Source organism: Sceloporus undulatus, chromosome 1 (assembly GCF_019175285.1).
Source record: "Sceloporus undulatus isolate JIND9_A2432 ecotype Alabama chromosome 1, SceUnd_v1.1, whole genome shotgun sequence".
NCBI lineage: Eukaryota > Metazoa > Chordata > Lepidosauria > Squamata > Phrynosomatidae > Sceloporus > Sceloporus undulatus.
In genome coordinates, this window is record NC_056522.1 from 52,756,283 (window position 1) to 52,775,687 (window position 19,405).

Consider the following 19,405-nt stretch of genomic DNA (forward strand, 5'->3'; position numbering starts at 1 on the left):
ACAGGGATGATTACAAGGAGCCTGTAGCTCCTTTGTTGAAACAGTTTCACTGGCTTCTGGTGCATTTCCAGGCACAGCTCAGAGTGTTGGTTATCATCTAATAACTCTATACAGCTTGGTTCCAGACTATGTGAAAGTCCCTATCTCCCTATATGAACCTGCCCAAATCTTATGGTCTTTGGAGAGAGCTTTTCTCTGTCCTACCACACTCCCAAGATCATCTAGTGAGGATAGAAAGCACCTTCCTAAGCTACTAATCCTTTCCTAAACTGAATTGGGCCCCTCTCCACTCTCTTTTTGACAGTAGGCAATGGCCTTCTGTATTTAACTTGCTAGGCTTCAAGGATGTGCAATGGGTATGCTATTTTTAAATATGTAATTTGTGCTAAATGTGTTTTTAATGGTTTTAAACTGATATTTTAATTTGACTGGTTGTTTAATATTTGTTAAACATTTGTACCCCTCTGAACTAATTTGGCCAAGAAAACCCCATGATAGCCTTAGGGTCATCAAAAGTCAGAAGTGACGTGAAGCCACACAGCCACCATCAAAGCTGCCTTAGATCAAGGCATAATCAATTAAATGTATAAATCAATTCTATATACAGAGCTGTTGTGTGGGAATTCACCCTCGTTAAATTATGCAATCATTTATATCTTATTTCTAGACTTGTCAAGTTATGTGTTGACACAGCATTAAGGCACTTAGCAGGCGAACAGAGATTTAATCCGGGATTTAAATGAAACTGCACATGCAGGAGATACACAAACAATAGACTGTTAAGTTTCTTTTCCTAAAAAGAAGAAAATCTAGACATTCCTCTTTTTTATATATGAATTATGAGTATTCTGCACACTAGCAGACCTGTAGAATTCAGTGGTAAGGTATCAAAAAAGTGATGAAAACAAAGGCTACATCCAGGAGTTATAAAATAAAACCACTGCAAGGATGACCTCTCTGTGATCTCTTACGACAAGGCTGGGAACATTTGACCAGATATTTTGGCCTACAACTCCCAGAAGCTCCAGTTAGTTTAGCAAATGTCAAGAGATTGAAAGAATTGTAGGAAAAGAATCTAGAGATCCAAATATCTCCAGCCCTGTGTTACAGATGTTCAGCCCCACAACATTCACAAATGTATGTATGTGAGTAAGTGGTATGTGTGTGTGTATGAGAATGGAACCAGCAGTGCATCATTCAAAATAATTAACTATCAGGTCCCATCCTGGCTTTCCCCTGTGGCTCCGGAGGATTCATTCCTTCCCTCTCTCTGATCCTCTCACCTTCCTATCTTTATCCACTCCCGGTTCTATCTCCTCCTTCTCTTTACTACTTCTGGTGCTCCTTTTATCTTTCCCAGCCTCTGCATCTTTAAGAATTTTAAGAACCACTGCAAACCAGCTGAATGACACCACTGACAGGAACAGGAAGGAGACTGCACTGTATGACTTGCAGTTCTCTTTGACAGTGTAGTATAGGTGTGAAGAAGCAGTGACTCTACAGATGTTTTGAACTACAATTCCCTTATTAGCCAAACAGTGTGCATCTGTTGAGAGTTTTCAGCCAAAGTATCTGGAAGGCCAAAGTTCCCTACTCATGAGGTACTGATGGCCTGAAGTTATCTGAATTATGTCAGAGTCTTATAAGTTTGTTTATTCTGCTTCATCAGTCAAAACTCATGCACATCTCTATGTATCAAAAACCAAAAAAAGACTTGATAGCAGCAGCTTTCAAAAAGCAAAATAGTGCCTTGCTGGCTAGATAATATATCCTCAGCTATGTCTTTTCTCACATTCTATTCTTCAGAACTAATCCTTATCAGTTTCTCTCTCATCAGTTATTGCTTCAAGGGTAGATGTTGCTCAATACAAATTTCTTAAATCACACAAAATTGTAATTTAATAGCCAGCCTGCTCCTTAACAGGCTCATTTGCCTGATAAATACTTCTGTTGTTGTTATTGCGTGCCTACAAGTTTGTTCACTACATATGGTGACCTTAACCTATCATGAGGTTTTCTTAGCAAGATTTGATCAGAAGGGGTTTGCCTTTGCCTTCCTCTGAGGCTGTTATACCAGCAATAAATGCCCAAGGCTGATACTGATGGGGGGCGGGGGGGGAGGTGCAGTGGCAGATATTGGCCTAACTGAAAATGAGGATTACCAAGGAATAAAAGAGGCTTGGATACACAGGGCTCAAGAAATTGGAAAAAAATTAACATATCATGCCAATTATTTAACTACAGGAAGCTACCGTCTTATTTAATTTAAATAATCAAAAGTTAATCTAATTATTTTGGAAAGCTTTACAAGGGTGTATAAAGATGACTCCCTTAGGAATTTAAGGCATTGTCTGGCAATGTTAGCAAGAAGTGTTTAATATACTTTTGATGGTTTCCACATATACAAGCTGTTGGAAGCAACTGTACAATTTACAAGAACTTTATAAAGGCTTGAGCAGCCTGCTGATGGACAGTGCCAACTGTTTCTACTTCTGAAAATCAGACAACAAAAAAACAAAAGCTTGCAACTTTCATGAGTTTCAACTTATGGCAACAGAAGTCAGCATCCAGAAAACATATAGTATATGTCCCCAGTTTAACTGTGTTTATATTCAGCAACTGGAGCTGTGGACACTGCTGCCAACAAGACAAACCTTTGTACAAACCAACTATTTCTAGATTCAGCCGGGCCTGTTCTTTAGTAGGCAATTGGTGCTATTGGCAAATTTATGACAAGCCAATAGATACAGCCATAAAGGCTAAGTCGGAGAAGAACTGTGTGTGCAGTATATGAAGATTCCCTTCTCAGTCTCTCTGATCTCATGTCCAAACCAGAACTTGGAAAGTTAATATTTTGGATTTCAGTTGCCACAATCCCCCAGCCAGTTTGGCCATGCTACCTGGATATTCTGGCAGCTAAAGCCTAAACAGTACTTTCCAAGCTCTGCTCCCAAAACATCACTATCATGGCCTTCTTTCCCCCAGTTCTACCCCACTTAGCCATCTGAAAGTTTCCTTTCCCCTATATAATTGTGTACTTTCTCCTTTGCTTGCTTAGGATTCCCTCCTAGAACACCTCTGGGGTGCCAGTTTTCTTGCTCCATTAAATCTTTCAGCAGTGTTCTCCATATTCATGAAGTCATGGATGCAATGCCTTAATTCCTGTGCCCCAAGGAAGCTACTTTAAATCTAAGCATGTGGAACAGAAGACCCATATCCCCAATTACTTCCACCCCCTTTTTCCTCATCTCTATCAAATATCTTCTTTCCTGTTATTCTACAAAACCTCATGCACACAGGACAGCAACAAAATAAATGAACAAAATCCCAATCAATGAATAATCTATAAATTGAAGTAGTTGTTTCTATCCATGTATGTCCCCTTTGATGCACCTGAATATTTTCTGGGTCAACTATCCAAAGTGAATCTATTTATTTTCTTTAATTCCTTCTAGTGGTTAACAGTTAATATAAGCCTAACTCTAATATCTAGACAACGTGTTTTTGTTGTCATTGTTATATTACTGTCAGTTTATAAACACTGAATTCATCAGCCAGCTTATTTCCTAGTGACATCATTTAGCAAGATGCTTCTGTAAGTATTTACTGTCTGCTTTGTGTTTCATTTTTTAACTTCAAAACTATGGATAACGACTGGATTTTAAATATGTCAAGAGAAAACCACAAGTTACAGCTTCTCACACTTGAACACTAACAAGTGTATGCAATGTTCTGAATACAATGCAAATATTTATGTGCCAGTCTCTTGCAATGAGTGCAGACAACATACGGTCAAAGAGGCAGATGAGAAGGAAGAAATGCTATTATTTCCTCATGTTGGTTGATAGTTTCTAATATACATTCCTCTGCACACTTACATGGGAGTACACCTTGTTAAGAAAAACACAGGAAGCGACATTATACTTAGTCACACTACTGCCCATCTAGTTATGTATTGTATATATCAGGGATGGGCAAAAGTGCGGCTCTTCAAATGTGGATGAACTACAACCCCCAATATCGCTCACCATTGGCTATGTTGGCTAGGGCTGATGGGAGTTGCAGGCCAACATCTAAAATGCTGCACTTTGCACAACCCAGTCTAAATGGGCATATATTGGTTCTCTGGGGTTTAGAACATAGCCTCTCCCAGCATCCCTAAGAGATACCAGAATACAGTGGGTCCTTGGTATCCACTGGGGTTTGGTTTCAGGACCCCCTGTGGATACCAAAATCTATCAATGCTCAAGTCCCATTATATACAGTGGCATATTAAAATGGTATCCTTTATATAAATGGCAAAATCAAGGTTTGCTTTTGGAATTTATATTATTTTTGAACAATTTCAAGTTGTGCCTGGTTGAATCCGTGGATTAAAAAAAAATCCTTGGATACAGAGAGCCAAATGTACTTTGAACTTGGGACATTTTGCATGCAAAGTCTGTGCTCTACCATTGAATTACTGTTTACTTTGGAGTAAACACACATAGGATTATTTCTTAAAGTATTCGTTCTGCACGGAGTTTACAGTGAAAGCAAAACAACCATATGTGTGTTCATCTACTGAAGTGTCTTCACACTATTTACATGAGTGTTCATTAGAAAATTTGTTTTCATAACGAAAACAAACAAAAAAAATCTAGACAAATATCTCATAGCCTTTGGAGTACATGACTAATCTATGAACGCCAGAGTTTGAAAAACACTGATGGGACTGGGCAGTCAAAACAAATATCATGCGGAAACTGGTCAAGAATCAGCATGTTTCTATAGGTTTCCGTAGTAAATTATGCTTAAATAATCTGTGGCATAAGAAAGATGATACTGTTACTCTTGACATCTGATTCAGCTAGTAATGCATTTACAAAGTAGGTGGAGAATGAGGAAAGATCACTAACATGTCATGAAGGACAAATGCCAAAATAGAAAACGAACTTCCATTGTAATTACCAGGGATTAAAATGATGTCTAAATCTGACATTAGTTTTAGCAAGAACAGACATAGGAGTTTATCGCTCACCTTTCTAAACTGGGACCAGCTTCCTGGGCTGGAGCCAAGATGAGGGATGGAGGTGGGGATTATCGTTCAAACCACCGGCCGCCTTCAGCCCAAGTCCAAGCACTTTGCCAGCACTTTTTAGAATCAGAACTGACTTCTAAAAGTGCTGGCGTAACGTGCTGTGATCCAGCTCGGACCCGGGCTGATGGTGGCTGGCGGTTTGGCGGCAATTTAGGGAGTGATAATCCCCGCCTCCATCCCATGTCCTGGCTCCAGCCCAGTGAGCGATAAGCTCCTGACACTGGCTGCATCTGCACCACAGAAATAATGCAGTTTGACACCTGTTATAGGTCCATGCTAAGGAATTCTGAGATTTGTAGTTTTGTGAGATATTTAGCCTTCTCTCTCAGAGAGTCCTGGTGCCACAACAAACTACAAATCCCAGAATGCCATAGCATTGAGCCATGGCAGTTAAAGTGATGTCAACCTGTATTATTTCTGCAATGCAGTTGAGGACACTGATGGGACTTAGGTAGGATCTAATAAGTGCCTTTAATTTAAATGGGTCTACGCTAATATTAAGCTCAAAATAAGTATGTTCTGCCCTCCACTACAGTTCCCAGCATCCTATAGCACTGAGCCATAGCAGTTAATGTGGTATCAGACTACGTTATTTCTGCAGTGTGGATGCAGCCTGAGAATATAGTGGGTCCTTGGTATCTGCTGGGTTCTGGTTCCAGGATCCCCCATGAATGCCAAAATTGGTAGATACTCAGGTCCCATTAAATCCAGTGGAAAATGGCATCCTTCATAGAAAATGGCAAAATCAAGCTTTGTTTTTTGGAATTTATATATTTTAAAAACATTTTCAAGCCATGGATGCTTCAAAAAATCCGTAGATATGGAGGACTGACTGTAGGAAAGGGAAAGAACATGTCCTTTCTCTCTTGGTGGTGTGGCTCAAAAAGTAAGGCTGTCTTGGATAGTGGACAACAAGAATGGTGGGATAGAAATTAAGTTGGTAATAAAGAAATAAAAGCCCAGCAGGGCTAGGGCCCCCACCTGCAAGGCATATGCTACCAAGGGCCACCCATAACCACCATCCCCTATCAATCAGAGAGGCTGGTGGCAAAACGCATAGAGTTAGTCTTAAAGTAATAATGCCACCCACAGCAACCCTTTAACAAAGTATTTTTTAAAAAACCAGTGCTAAGGCTTCTCTCTTTCCCATGGGGAGGGTGAATTGTAAGTTTGTGTGAATATATATATAGTGCTGCAGACAGAGCCAGCGTGGGGTAGTTGTTTGAATGTTGGACTAAGACTTTGGAGACCAAGGTTCAAATTCCCGTTCAGCTGTGAAACCCACTGGCCAAGTCACACTCTCTGTCTCTGGAAGCCCCTCTGAAGAAATCTGCCAAGAAAATCCCATGATAGGATCAACCTGAAGACACGCAACAACTTGTAGACAGGACCTCTTAGGTTGGTTTCCACTCGGCTGAAGGTAAGCCCAGGACAGCCAGGCACCCTCCTTTTCCAGGACATGTCCTCCATTTCAACCTTCTATCCAGGAGGAATACCAAAATGTCCTCATTCGAGCATGACTAAGAAGCATGAATGTATATTTATAGGAGTGTTTTTTAGTCTGTATTTTGCAGTGTCCTCCATTTTCCTTGAATATCCCACAAATTGTGGTGCTTGGTCCTCCTTTGCAGTGAGGACATCTTCCTGTTCCGGGACATGTCCTCCATTCAACCTCCTTTCATCCAGGAGAAATTCCAAAATGTCCTCCTTTTTGAGCAGACTATGAAGCATGAGTTCATATGTACATGTATGTAGAGATCTTGTATCACCTTTGAGATTAGGGTCCAAAACACTGCAGAAATAATCCAGTTTGAGACTGCTTTAACTGCCTTGGCTCAATGTTAGGGAATTCTGGGAACTATAGTTTTGTGAGACGTTGAGCCTTCTCTGTCAGAGAGCTCTGGTGCTACAATAAACTACAATTCCCAGGATTGCCTAGCACTGAGCCAGGACAGTTAAAGCAGTCTCAAACTGGATTATTTCTGCAGCGTGTTTTGGACCTAACTGAATGAAAGAAGTGGGCAGCATGAGTTTTTGCAGACTTCAGTCTACTTCCTCAGATGCTTTTATGGAAGTAGACTGGGGTCTACGAAAGCTCCTGCGGCCAAGTCCTCTCTTTCCATTAGTCTCAAAGGTGCTATAAGATCTCTCTCTACATACTGATTCTAATTTTATCACACGGGGGAAAATGGGAAGTTTAAGAGGGATTTATCATGTGAAAATTGCGCAATTATTAAATCGCAATTATTAAATCGCAATTAAGATTTTCAGACACAGCACGATAAAAGAGCCATTATCTTGGGAATAACCAGGCAATAAACAGCAATAAGAAAGCATTTTTGGGATTTTCCCATGAATGATTTGTTGCTGTTTATTCACTTTAATTGCATTTCAACCCCCAACTTCTCAGCTTATCACATGGAGGTAAATTGCTTCAGTCCTGTGCGGAAACCAGATTTAAAAGTTTTGGGGAACCCCCCCCCCTCAAAAGTGGTTGTTTTCCAGACATGTTTCCCAAATGGAAAGTTGCCAAAACTCACTCCTTTTTTAATTTTGGAAGTTCCCAAAAGTAAAAAAGGAGTGGGTTTTGGTGACTTTCCATTCTGATTATTTTTGCATTCTCTTTTGATAAAACAACCCGCATTTGCATCCCCCCCCCACCTTCTTTTCAGGTTAACCCTGAACATGATATGAAAGATGACCCGCAAAAGGGGGTTGTTTTCACTTTAAATCTGCCTCTGAGTGATAAACTCCTTGAGCTTAATCAAAAAGCTTAACTGCGAACACACGCTTTTCATGGGACAATCCCTGTTTATACTTCAAATTGTCCTTGTGTGATAAAGTCCTTAACAAATCTCTTTGACTTCTGTGATATGACAGCCCTGTTTAAATATTTGAAGGGCTGTCATACTGAGGAGGGAGCAAGCTTGTTTTCTGCTGCTCCAGAGCACAGGACCCGGAACAATGGATGCAAGCTGCAGGAAAAGAGATTCCAGCTCAACATTAGGAGGAACTTCCTGACTGTAAGGGCTATTGGACAGTGGGACACACTTTTGGAGTCTCCTTCTTTGGAGGTCTTTGAACAGAGGCTGGATGGCCATTTGTCAATGGGGATGCTTTGATTGAGAGTTCCTGCATGGCAGAATGGGGTTGGACTGGAGGGCCCTTGGGGTCTCGTCCAACTCTACGAATCTATGATTCTACTGATTTTGTACAGGAGTGTGTTTAGTTTTTATTTGGGCATCATGCCCTCCATTCTGCAGTGAAGAAGAGCCCAACCTCTGCTCCCCATGGGTCAGTTTCCAAAGCCCCCTCTCCTCCTCCAGAGCTCCCTGGGCGTTGGGTGCCAGCCCTCCTGAAGGAGCCCTCCCTTCCTCCTTCTGCCCGCCCCAGAGGTTGGCATGGCGGTGGGGCGGGCCCTGGGCGAAGTGGGGCCACCTCCAGTTGCCAAAGGGCGCCGAGGAGGAGGAGAGAGGAAGAAGAGCCAAAGCGAAAGCGCGGGCTCCCAGTCGGTGGCTGTGTCTCGGTCGGAGCAGCAAATGGCAGGGAGGCCGGAGGAGCCCCAGGACCAGGAGTGACTGAGAGCCAGTCCCTGCCTTCCTGCTCCCGCCGGGAGACGCTCCGCAGGCGCTGCTTGGTGAGGAGAGGAGCACCAGGGCTCTGGGTTCAAATCCATCCAGGGGGAAGGCGGGAGAGGCAGAAGAGAGAGAGGTCCAGGGAAGGAGGGGAAAGCAAGAGGGAGGCCATCACAGGGACCAGACTTTGGGTCCTCCTCCTTTCCCAGGACATCATGCCCCATACATTTCAGCCTCCTTCTGTCCAGGAGAGATTCCAAAATGCCCCCCATTTCTAGCAAGGCTAAGAAGACCGAGACAAGGTCCTCCTTTGCCCTTAGGACATCTGGTGACCCTGTGACCAGACTTTAGTCCTCCTTTCCCAGGACATGCCCCATACATTTCAACCTCCTTCTGTCCAGGAGGGATTCCAAAATGCCCTCCATTTTGAACAAGACTAAGAAAAGGTCCTCCTTTTACACTCAGGACATCTGTACAAGACAAGAGAGATCTTGTAGCACCTTTGAGACTGAAAGAGAGAAAGAACTTGGCAGCATGAGCTTTCCTAGGCTTCAGTCTACTTCCTCAGATGCATTCGGTGGAGTGGAAGCCAGGTTCAGACATATATATGCCGACCAGACCTTAGTCCTCCTTTGCCAGGACATGTCTTACACATTTCAACCTCCTTCTGTCCAGGAGGGATTCCCAAATGCCCTCCATTTTGAGTAAGACTTAGTCCAAGAAAAGGTCCTCCTTTGTACTCAGGACACCTGGTCACTCTGTGACCAGACTTTAGTCCTCCTTTTCCAGGACATGCCCTACATTTCCACCTTCTGTCCAGAAGGAATCCCCAAAACATCCTCCCTTTTGAGCAGGACTATGGTAAAGGTAAGGTAAATGCCCCTACATTTTTCTTGAAGGCCTTACTTTTTGTGGTGCCTGGTCTTCCTTTGCGATTAGGACCTTGGGTCGCCCTGTGACTAGGCATGGTCCTCCTCTTCCAGGACATGTCCTACATTTCAACCTTCTACTACTACACTACGGTTTGTAGCCCATATGCATCTGAGGAAGTAGACTGTAGTCTACAAGAGCTGGTGCTGCCACCTTCTTTCCTTCAGGGATTCTCAAAGGTGCTACAAGATCTCTTTACCTGCTGGTTATACAGACTAACAGGGCTAGATCTTTCATTTCAGCCTTCTGCCCCAGAAGAATTTCAAAATGTTCTCCATTTTGGCCAGGACTAAGAGGCATAAATTTACATTTAATATGCAGGGTGACCAGGCTTGGTGGTCCTCCTTTTCCAGGACATGTCCTCCATTCCTTTTGTCCAGGAAGAACTCCAAAAGGTCCTCACTTTGAGCAGAACGAAGTAGCAGGAATTTACATTTATTGTCTCTTTCTTGTATAATAATGTCCATCTCTGAAACAGTGTTTGAAGAAGCTGAGAATGGCCCAATGGGTTCTTTTAATGACAAAAGTTGGCCATGAACCTCCATTTTGTGGTGCCTGGTCCTTCTTTGAGGTGAAGAAGGACAGCTTCTGGCCACCCTGAGTCCCTTCTGGGAGAAAGGCGGCATACAAATGAAGTAAATAAAAAGAACAAAGAAAAAAGTGAGGGAGAAATAATAATGTCCTCCATTTTGAGGTGCCAGGTCCTCCATTTTGGTGAGGAAAGAGAACTTCTGGTCACTCTGGCTGTGGAAGGGGAGGGAAAGTGTTGGGTAAACAACAACAACAATGTCCTCCTTTGAGGTGAGGAGGACAACTTGTGGTCTCCCTGGTTTTGGGAGAGGAGGGGGGAATATATATATATATATATGGGGGGGTGTTGTGGGGAGGAGGAGGAGGAAGGGGTGGGAAGCTGCTGAGGGAGGGAGGGAGTGAGGCGAGGCGAGGCCAGGCGCTCTCTGCAGAGGGAGCTCGGGTCTCTGCTACTGCTGCTCTTGCTGAGGAGCCTAGTAGCCTGACAAGCCCTGCCTGGCTGCCTGTGTCTCTCTCCCTTTGGCTGCAGCGGAGCGTCCTCCTCTGGGCAGCAGCAACAGCAGCAGCAGCAGCATCAGCAGCGCCATGGTCGACCGGGGCCCCCTCCTGACCTCGGCCATCATCTTCTACCTGTCCATCGGAGCAGCCATCTTCGAGGTCCTGGAGGAGCCCTACTGGGAACGGGCCTCGAGGAATTACAAGCAGAAGAAGACCCAGCTGCTGAAGGACTACCCTTGCCTGGGCCAGGAAGGGCTGGAGAAGATCCTCCAGGTGAGAGAGGGGCAAGGCTGAGAGGGTGGGCAGGTTTGGCTCTTGGTTTCCACTTGTTGCTGTGTGCCTTCCAGTCTTTCCTACCGATGGCAAGGGTTTCTTGGCAGAGGGGCTTGCCACTGCTTGTCCTCTGAGGCTGAGAGAGTGTGACTGGACCCAGGTCTCCCAGTTGGTTTCCATGGCTGCACTAAGACTTGAACCCTGCTCTCCAGAGTCCACTACATCATGTTTCCACTTGTAAAACCTCACAATCTCATTTACATTTTCCCAAGAAGGGGATTTTTTAAAAAAAGATGTAAGACAGCTTTTAAAGAAATACTTCCTAAATTGTTTTTTTAAATTGGAGGGAGGTTGACTTTAAAAAGGGAAGACATCATCTTGTCCTCCAAAGGAGAGGAGGAAATACCGATGATTTGAGTTTCTTCTAAGGGTGGGAACCCAACCAAACCAAACTTTGGAATGAATGGAAAGGTGGGTTATTGTTCAGCTCTGAAGGTATGTTTCGCACTCTGTCCCCTCCTCCCTTGGTGAATGGCATAGCCCTAACAATACATGAAAGTAGTTGGACAGTCTGAACACCGAACAAGTTGTTCTGAATTATAATAATGGTCTTAAACTATGTTTCTTGCCTCCTTTCACTGGGTTTGAAATTGTATAACGTTCATCTCTGGTACAGTGCTTGAAACTGTATCCACAGTGCAGAAATAATCCAGTTTGATACCACTTTAGCTGTCCTGCTCAATGCTATGGCATTCTGGAAAGTGTAGTTTGTTGCGGCACCTCTGGAGCCGCACAAACTACACTTTCCAGAATGCCAAAGCATTGAGCCAGGACAGTTAAAGTGGTATCAAACTGGATTATTTCTGCACTCCGGATGCAGCCAATGAAACTAAGAATCTCCCAGCCCAATGGGTTCTTCACTCCCTTTGCACCACAATCCCCAAATTGAGAATAACTTTGGCACCTTTTGAAGGAAAGAGAGGCTCAGCACATGGCTGGACTGTTTTATGCCAGCGACAGGTGCTTTGTTTCCCGTTTTATCTTTTCAAAGCCTTTGTGAATAAAACTTTTTTCTTTAAAAAAAAGAATCGCAGCAGGTGCACCGAGCGGCAGATAGATGATTCAAAACAAGTGCAGCCTGGAGAGGAAAAGGAAACTACCCCTGCAGTTTAGTTCCAGAAACAGATGAAGCAAGTTTTCCTTCAGTACTTGAATAACAAGTTTCAGACTCTTAGCGAACAGTTTTGTATGGTAATAAGCAAGTCACCTGTTTAACGGTTTTAGATCTGAGCTAGTCCTGGGAGCCTTTCCTTTCTGTGTTGTTCTCAACACATGGGGCTGAGAGGGTAATGCAACTTCTAGTTCTCCCTTAGCTAGACTTCCTTTGTGGCTTTTGTCATTAAGATCTCAGTGTGGGGACCCTGATACATATAAATGTGAACGCAGAGATTCCAGCCCTCACAGAGCTCAGCTTGCAGGAGCCCCATTGAGCTGCACGAGAATGCGGAAACAAAGGATGATGCTGAATAGTTGGTGCCCTTGATCCTTTTCTTTGTCTGCTTGTCTCTTCTCATGTGCTTGCTGAGCTCCATTATGTGGAAAGTTTGCCTGGCACTTTTGTAAAGCTTTGGCTTGCACAGAGTTGTGGAGTCAGAGAGTAGGTGGGGGAAAAACCTGCAGAAGTGATCCTATTCAGGAGGAGTGCTCACTCCACTTTTAGTCTGTTGCGTTTACCACTGGAAATGTTGCACGTCTGAGAGTAAAGTCTTGTGGCACTTTCTAAAAACCCTAACAACTCTTGCAGCATGCATTTTTGGGGAATTTGAGCCAGCTTTGTCAGATATTTGAAATATTCTTCTTAGTTTTTTAGACTATAAGCTCCTGGGGGAGGACGGATTTCTCCTTTGTAATCTGTAAAGACAAACCATGCATACTGATGGTGCTATATAGATCTGTGGCATATCAGTTCTATGCATTAACACTTGGGCATGGAGGAAAAAGTGTGAACAGTGTGGCCAAAAAGGATGGAACCTTTGTGGCATTTTTGTGAAAATCTCATCATGTTTTGTATGCTTTAGCCATCGTTAGGCAATTTATGTATATAAAGTTTTGAAACTTATTTTATCCCAGCATTTTGGAGCTGGGCAAACTAAGCAAATCATTTCTTGAGTGTGAATCTGGAAAAAACCCTCTTTTACTGCTGTGTGTAAGTTAGATGACCTTGTGGCTCTGGATTCTCTTGTTTTGTCACTATTGATTTTTCAGGGTTTGTAATGTGTTCCATGCCCATGCTCTCTCTCTCTCTCTCTCTCTCTCTCTCTCTCTTTCTCTTTCTCTCTCACTAGTTGTGAATATTAGATGATGATCTTTGACCGTGATTCTTGAACAATGGTGCATTACAGAATACTATTCTGTTTTCTTGTTCTTTGTGGACTTGTATTTTCTTGTCCTACACCCACTACATGGGAGGATGCTTGGCGGTCTTCCAAATTAAAAGACAAGCACTACACCATACGGTGAAGTTATTTGTACATTCAAAGCAGAAACATGCACATAGGTGATTTCCTTCAAAGTTTTCAGAAACGGTTGTTTGCCTGATTGAGAGGCAAAGTTGATCAAATTAAACATTTAAAAGTTAGCCTGCAGAGTGAGCTACATCCTCAGAATAGAATGAAACACTGACAGCCTTTCAGGATTAGTACTGTATTTTTCTCTCTGTTTGTTTTCACTATAGTTTCAGGGACAATCTGAAGTACACTAAAGAGCACTGATGATCTTTAAGGTATAGTTTCAAAATTATGATTTTAGGTTTGTTTACGCTGTTGGTGTGTCTTGCACAACCTTACTGAACGTTTTTGAGTGAAATCATCTCTTGGCTTTTTACAGAAGATACCATCTTCTTTGTCACCAAGTCTTACAATGCTATATAGGGCTGTGATAATTAATTTCCCATGTATATGATGTTGCAAGAATGCATTTTCACCCAGGGCACCGTTGACTTTATGCTCCATTAATAAAAGTTATGAACATTTTTTGCAGTAGGGAGAGCTGCTGCTTCTTCTTCTTTGTTTTGAAAGTTCTTTTTCAACAAAATTGAAAACCTGCCATTTCTTTTATTTTGCATGTGCTTCTGTCTATTTATCTTGACTCACTCTAGTTCAGTGTAAGCTTGTGGCAGGATTTTTTTTTTACCTTGCTTCGTCTCCTGTTACTTTAAAAAAATGTTGCAAGTTACTAAATATACTTAGACTGCAATCCTACATTTATTTACCTGGATGTAAGCACTATATACACTTTGGTCATGTCTGCAGGCTTACAACAAAGAAATACTATGATCCTGTGCTATATTTTGCTGATGAAGTTATGCAGGGGAACTAGTGTGAAAGACCCAATTCAGAGAGGTGCTTTCAAATTTATTGACATCTGAGGAGCTTACTCTGTCTCTTTTGCTGTGTCATGCATAGGTTGGAGGATTAGATATATATTTATATATATACTGAGAAATATAGTTTATTGTTGTTTCCATGCCTGGAGTTCAAAACCTTCATTTCCCCCCTACTATTGTCTCCCCCCAGTCAATAATAGTCTAGGGTCAATTTAAGAGGGTTGGAATCAGGTTAGATATTTCTCTGCCTCAGTTGTCTAACACAGCATTTTGTTTGTAACATACCTTTCTGGAACTCAAGCCACTGTCCTTTGTAAGTGCAAGGTGTGGTTCTGTGGTGGAGGCTGTGGACCTTATTCTAGTTGGAATCTCTTTTGTTGTGATGGCTATGTGGCTTTTACATAGCTGATTCTGCTGTTAGGCAAAGTGTGACAGCCATTTGAGATGGCAGATGTGGAGAGCACAGAGTAATGATAAGGTCATGGAATCATAGAGTTGGAGGAGACCACAAGGGCCATGCAGTCCAACCCTCTGCAATGCTGGAATACACAATCAAAGTGCCCGCGACAGATGGCCATCCATTCTCTATTTATAAACCTTCAAAGCAGGAGAATCCACCACTCTCTGAGGCAGCCTGTTTCATTGTCAAACAGCTCTTACCATCAGGAAGTTCTTCCTAATGTTGAGGTGGAATCTCTTTTTCTCTAGCTTGAATCCATTGCTCCATATCCTAGTCTCTGGAGCAGCAGAAAACAAGCTTGCTGCATGTTCAGTATGGTATCCTTTGAGATATTTCAGCATGGCTATCATATCATCTCTTAACCTTCTCTTCTTCTGGCTAAACATACCCAGCTCCCTCAGCCTCTCCTCATATGGTGTGCTTTCCAGACTTTTCACTATTTTGGTCACCTTCCTCTGGACTTGCCGCAGCTTGCCAACATCCTTCTTGAATTGTGGTGACCAGAACTGGACACACATGTTGGAGGAAAGAGTTTTATGTGTCAGGGAACAAGACACACATCCCGTAAACTACCCTATTGCATTCTGGTGCAGAAGAGAACAATTATTATTATTAAGCTTTATTTATATAGCGCTGTAAATTTACACAGCATTGTACATACAATCTTTTAATTAGACAGTTCCCTACCCTCAGGCTTACAATCTAAGAAGACATGACACAAAAGGGGAAGGGAGTGGAGAATGAAGCCAGATACCTTCTGGGAAGGGCTCAGTTCCTTTGGGGAGGCCTGATGGGATTGGCCTACCTTCTCTCTCCCTCAGAAGTCAGGATGGAGCCAGATGCCTTATTTCAATAGTGAAATAAAAATAAATCTCTTTATGTTTCATTCTTTGCCTCAGGTATCAGCCTTGGTATTATGACTGCTCAGAGTCCACTTTGGCCCAGTGGACACATAATAGCAAACCATGATTTATCTGTGAATATGCCACAGCGACTTTGCCTCATTTGCTTGTTTGTCCACTTGTTACCCTGGGAGGAAGCGATCTGGAAGTAACAACAGTTCCTTTTTGTATCTTTTTTTTTACTCTGGTAGCAGGGATTTCTTGAAATTTCATTTCTGAAAGCTAACCAGGGCCTGAAACCATATCTTTTTAGTGGTTAGTTCTCACAAACTAAGGCCTGGAACAGATGGACCAAATGAAGTGATTTCTGGCCGCTTTGGAGGTGTGGTGTTCAAATGATGCATGCCTCCAAAGCAGCCTGAAGACACATCTACGCTGCGCTCCAGTCCTTTGGACCGGAGCCAAAAGGAGCTGGGATAATCTGGCTCCTTTCGGCACTGGTTGAGTCCTGTGGCCATGGCCTGCTTTGGGAGTGGGCTGTGCAGTGGACATGGTCCCAATCCACTTCTGGCCAGAGTGGACTTGGGTCGCTCCTTCCCACCCATCTGCTCCAGCCCTAAGTCATAGTGCTGAGGGACATAATCTTAGGAAACTGTGGCCTCTTTAAAATTTGATGCAGGTGTTTTTGTCTTCCACATGGACACAAGAGGAAAAGAAGGGGTAAGTATACAAGTTGGATTCTCACTGTGGCTTGTTCACCTCATGTGAAGTCGCTGTTTGTTTCCCATTAAGTGTGAACTGTAGAAGACTGTTGGCTATTGACTCTGCTAATGATGATGAATGTGTGAAAGAAAAATGCAGCTTTGTCTCAATGTCCTTTATCAGAGTTAATTTTTAACACTAGTACTGAGGGAGAACTATGGTCCAAATGAAACAATAAAATTTTTAGATTTTAAAGTTCTAATGCAGCAGTTTCAAGTTGAATTCTCCCTCTGAATCATTCTAATTTCTTCATTTCATTGGGAAGGTGTTTTAGTTGTTAGAATGACTGGTGTGAATCTGATGCAAATTAGGTATAAGAGAGCATTGATAAGTCAGTCACATATCATCTGTGTTTCATCTGAGTTCAGGAAGTATTACTCTGAAATAAGTATGCATAGGATTGCAGCTTATGTAAAAAGGTAATGTGCAGATGCAGTAGAGAAGAAATTGATAGCAGCTAGTAATGCTTTGTAATTGCTTCAGATATATTTTTAATGAATTGCAAGATTGTACAACAGAGGACTAAGATTAGCCGTAAAATAGACTAGTTTGGATAACTCTGCAATAATTGATTCATTCATACACTAATTGTGTTAAAAAGTATTTGTTAGTTTCTCTTTAAAATGATGGACATGCTTTTGTTGATAATAAAGTCTAAATAGCAAAGTCCATTGATTCTACTATAACTGTAATAAAAGAAACTCCTTTTTTTACAAAGTCTTTTTATAGGAGCCCAGCCCAGCATCCCTTTTCCTTGTCATCTTTCCAGCTGGATGTTGTTGTAGTATTAGTTTTCAGCATTGGCATTGAAAAGTTGGTGAAAGAAGGCTAGAGAAAGACAGTTTAGTATTGGGTTGCAGCAACATGTCTGAAGTAAATAATGTAATTAAACTTGTTTTATAGTAAAATCTAGGTGATCCTACTGTAGCTGTTTCTGCCTACATACAACAGTCAAGGTAAAAAACTGCCTCCAGAATCACTTACTGAGCATGTATGAAGAGCAAAACAGAAAGAAAAGGGGAAAGCAGATTGTCACACCAGATACCTTGGCATGTTGAAAAAGCATAGATCTTAGGTTTTGCCCCAAAATGGAAAACATAAGAAAAATGGAGTCAGTGTAATGAAAGAAAAAGGAAAAAAAAAAACCAGCCCAGGATGCATTTTGAAAGAAGATTTTAATTGGTCTCTAGAAAATTCAAAATGTTTTTGTTTACTTATGCAAGGCTTATTTGACCTGGAAGTTTCATTTCACATGTGCATAATATTAGTTTAAATAAAAAGTATATGAAACAGATCTTCTTTTTTTGTAGTGTAGGATTCTATCCATATTCTTTCAGTGTTGTTTCTACCTCTGGCACCAAAGTTTATGTTAAAGAAGTAAAATCCAGGAACACATATGCTTCAAACCTGTATTGCAAAGCCCTCCCCTTTCTGAAAATTTGCAAAGAGCCAGTCTCATTCTGTTTTGGATTACATCTCATGAATATATACATCATGGATGGCCCTAGTGGTCTCTTCCAACTCTATGATTCTATGATTCTATGATCATGGTGTTTAAGTAACATAAAAATATTCTGGCCATAAATGTTGTATTTGTTGTATTTTTTAATGCAAACACCATAAGTGTTTGCTTTGCTTTGTAAATCATTTATTGTTGCACTTAATAATAATAATAAAATTTATTTCTATCCCATCTCTTCAATAAGATCAAGGTGGCTTACATCACTTGACATATATAAATTGCTTTTTTCTTTGAAAAAAAAAAGCATTGTAAAAAATGTTAGTGCTATATTTTCCCTCCACATATTCAAAACCAAGTAAAAGAAGTGGGAGTTGAAAAAATGATTTGTAACTTTTCACTTTACTGCAGTCACAAAGTCAGATACACCTTTTTACTGTTAAAATGTTACAGACTTTGTTGCCTATACCACTCATAAAATGTTCTAGTTTACAGCTGGTCACATTTCCTGCAACATAAATCTGCAGAGTCAAAGGACTCTCTTATCATTTTACTTCTTCTTTTAAAGAGGCACAGGTGTACTTCTTAGAAGTAGGGATGGGAAAAATGTCGACTTTCAGAAGTTGCTGAATCCAATTCCCATAATCCCTACTCAGAGGCCATGCTGGTTGTCATAGGTGCAAACTAGAATCCAGAAAATCTGGAGGGCCACAGATCCCTCACCTGTGTTTTAAGTGTTACAAGGCTCCCTGTTGTTTTCACTGCACCAGAGTAATGGAGCTACTTTTTGAAGTAAGCCTACTGAGAAAGTATTTCTCTCTATGGCGGGTTGCGGCCGTCTCCCGCCGCCGCCACTTGCAGTGTCCGGGAGCCACACCACGGGGCTCCCGGATGCTCCAAGGAAGGAGTGCGGAAATCGCGCTCCTTCCTGGGTCCGGGAAGTGGTGCCGCAAAGCGCAAGGCGCACTTTCGCGGCGTCACTTCCGCCGCAACACGTCTGGACGCTATGTGTCCAAGACGTCAAAATGGCGGCGGCCGTGTGGAACGGCCGCTGCCATTTTGTGCGTGCGGAGCGCGTACTAGGGTTAGGGGGGTGCAGAAGCACCGCCCCTTCCTAACCCTAGTACGCGCTCCACGTGTACTTTCTGGCGGTTTGTAACCCGCCTATGTGTGCCCATTCACACATGCACAGGTTTGTTTCCAGAGGCAATTATATGGTACATTTATGCACATTTATTTATTTTGAGAAATAGTGGGACACAAATGCCATCAAATGTGGCATTTCCAGGCAGAGGCTAAAAATATGGGGCCTGGGGAATAAAAACAAAGTGACCTGTTCTAATTATAATACCTATAGTGCTCTTGACTGGATAAAAATAATGAGATTAATGTTACAGTCATGTCTCCCTGACTATTTTCCAAAATCGATTCCATGTACTTTCTCTTATATTTGGCAGCTTTTATTGCCAATACTGCAGCCTTCCAAGTGACATACAGGTTAGTTGCTTGTTGTAGTTTCCCCTTTGTATCTCAGGACCTCATTTCCTTTAGAAAAAGATCTCAGCAACATTCAGCCGTAGAATACTTTGGTGTTCCCAGATAACATTGTC

At 42.2% G+C, this 19,405-nt stretch overlaps 1 protein-coding gene across 1 annotated transcript in view; it reads left to right on the forward strand.

The window, feature by feature from the left end:
• Positions 1-8,560: 8,560 nt before the first annotated feature.
• The window catches only part of KCNK5 (potassium two pore domain channel subfamily K member 5), a 53,783-nt gene continuing 42,938 nt past the window's right edge, over positions 8,561-19,405 (forward strand). The window contains 2 exon segments of the mRNA XM_042477618.1: positions 8,561-8,717; positions 10,646-10,887. Of these exon segments, the coding sequence (XP_042333552.1) occupies positions 10,702-10,887 (186 nt within the window). The 5' untranslated portion in view covers positions 8,561-8,717; positions 10,646-10,701.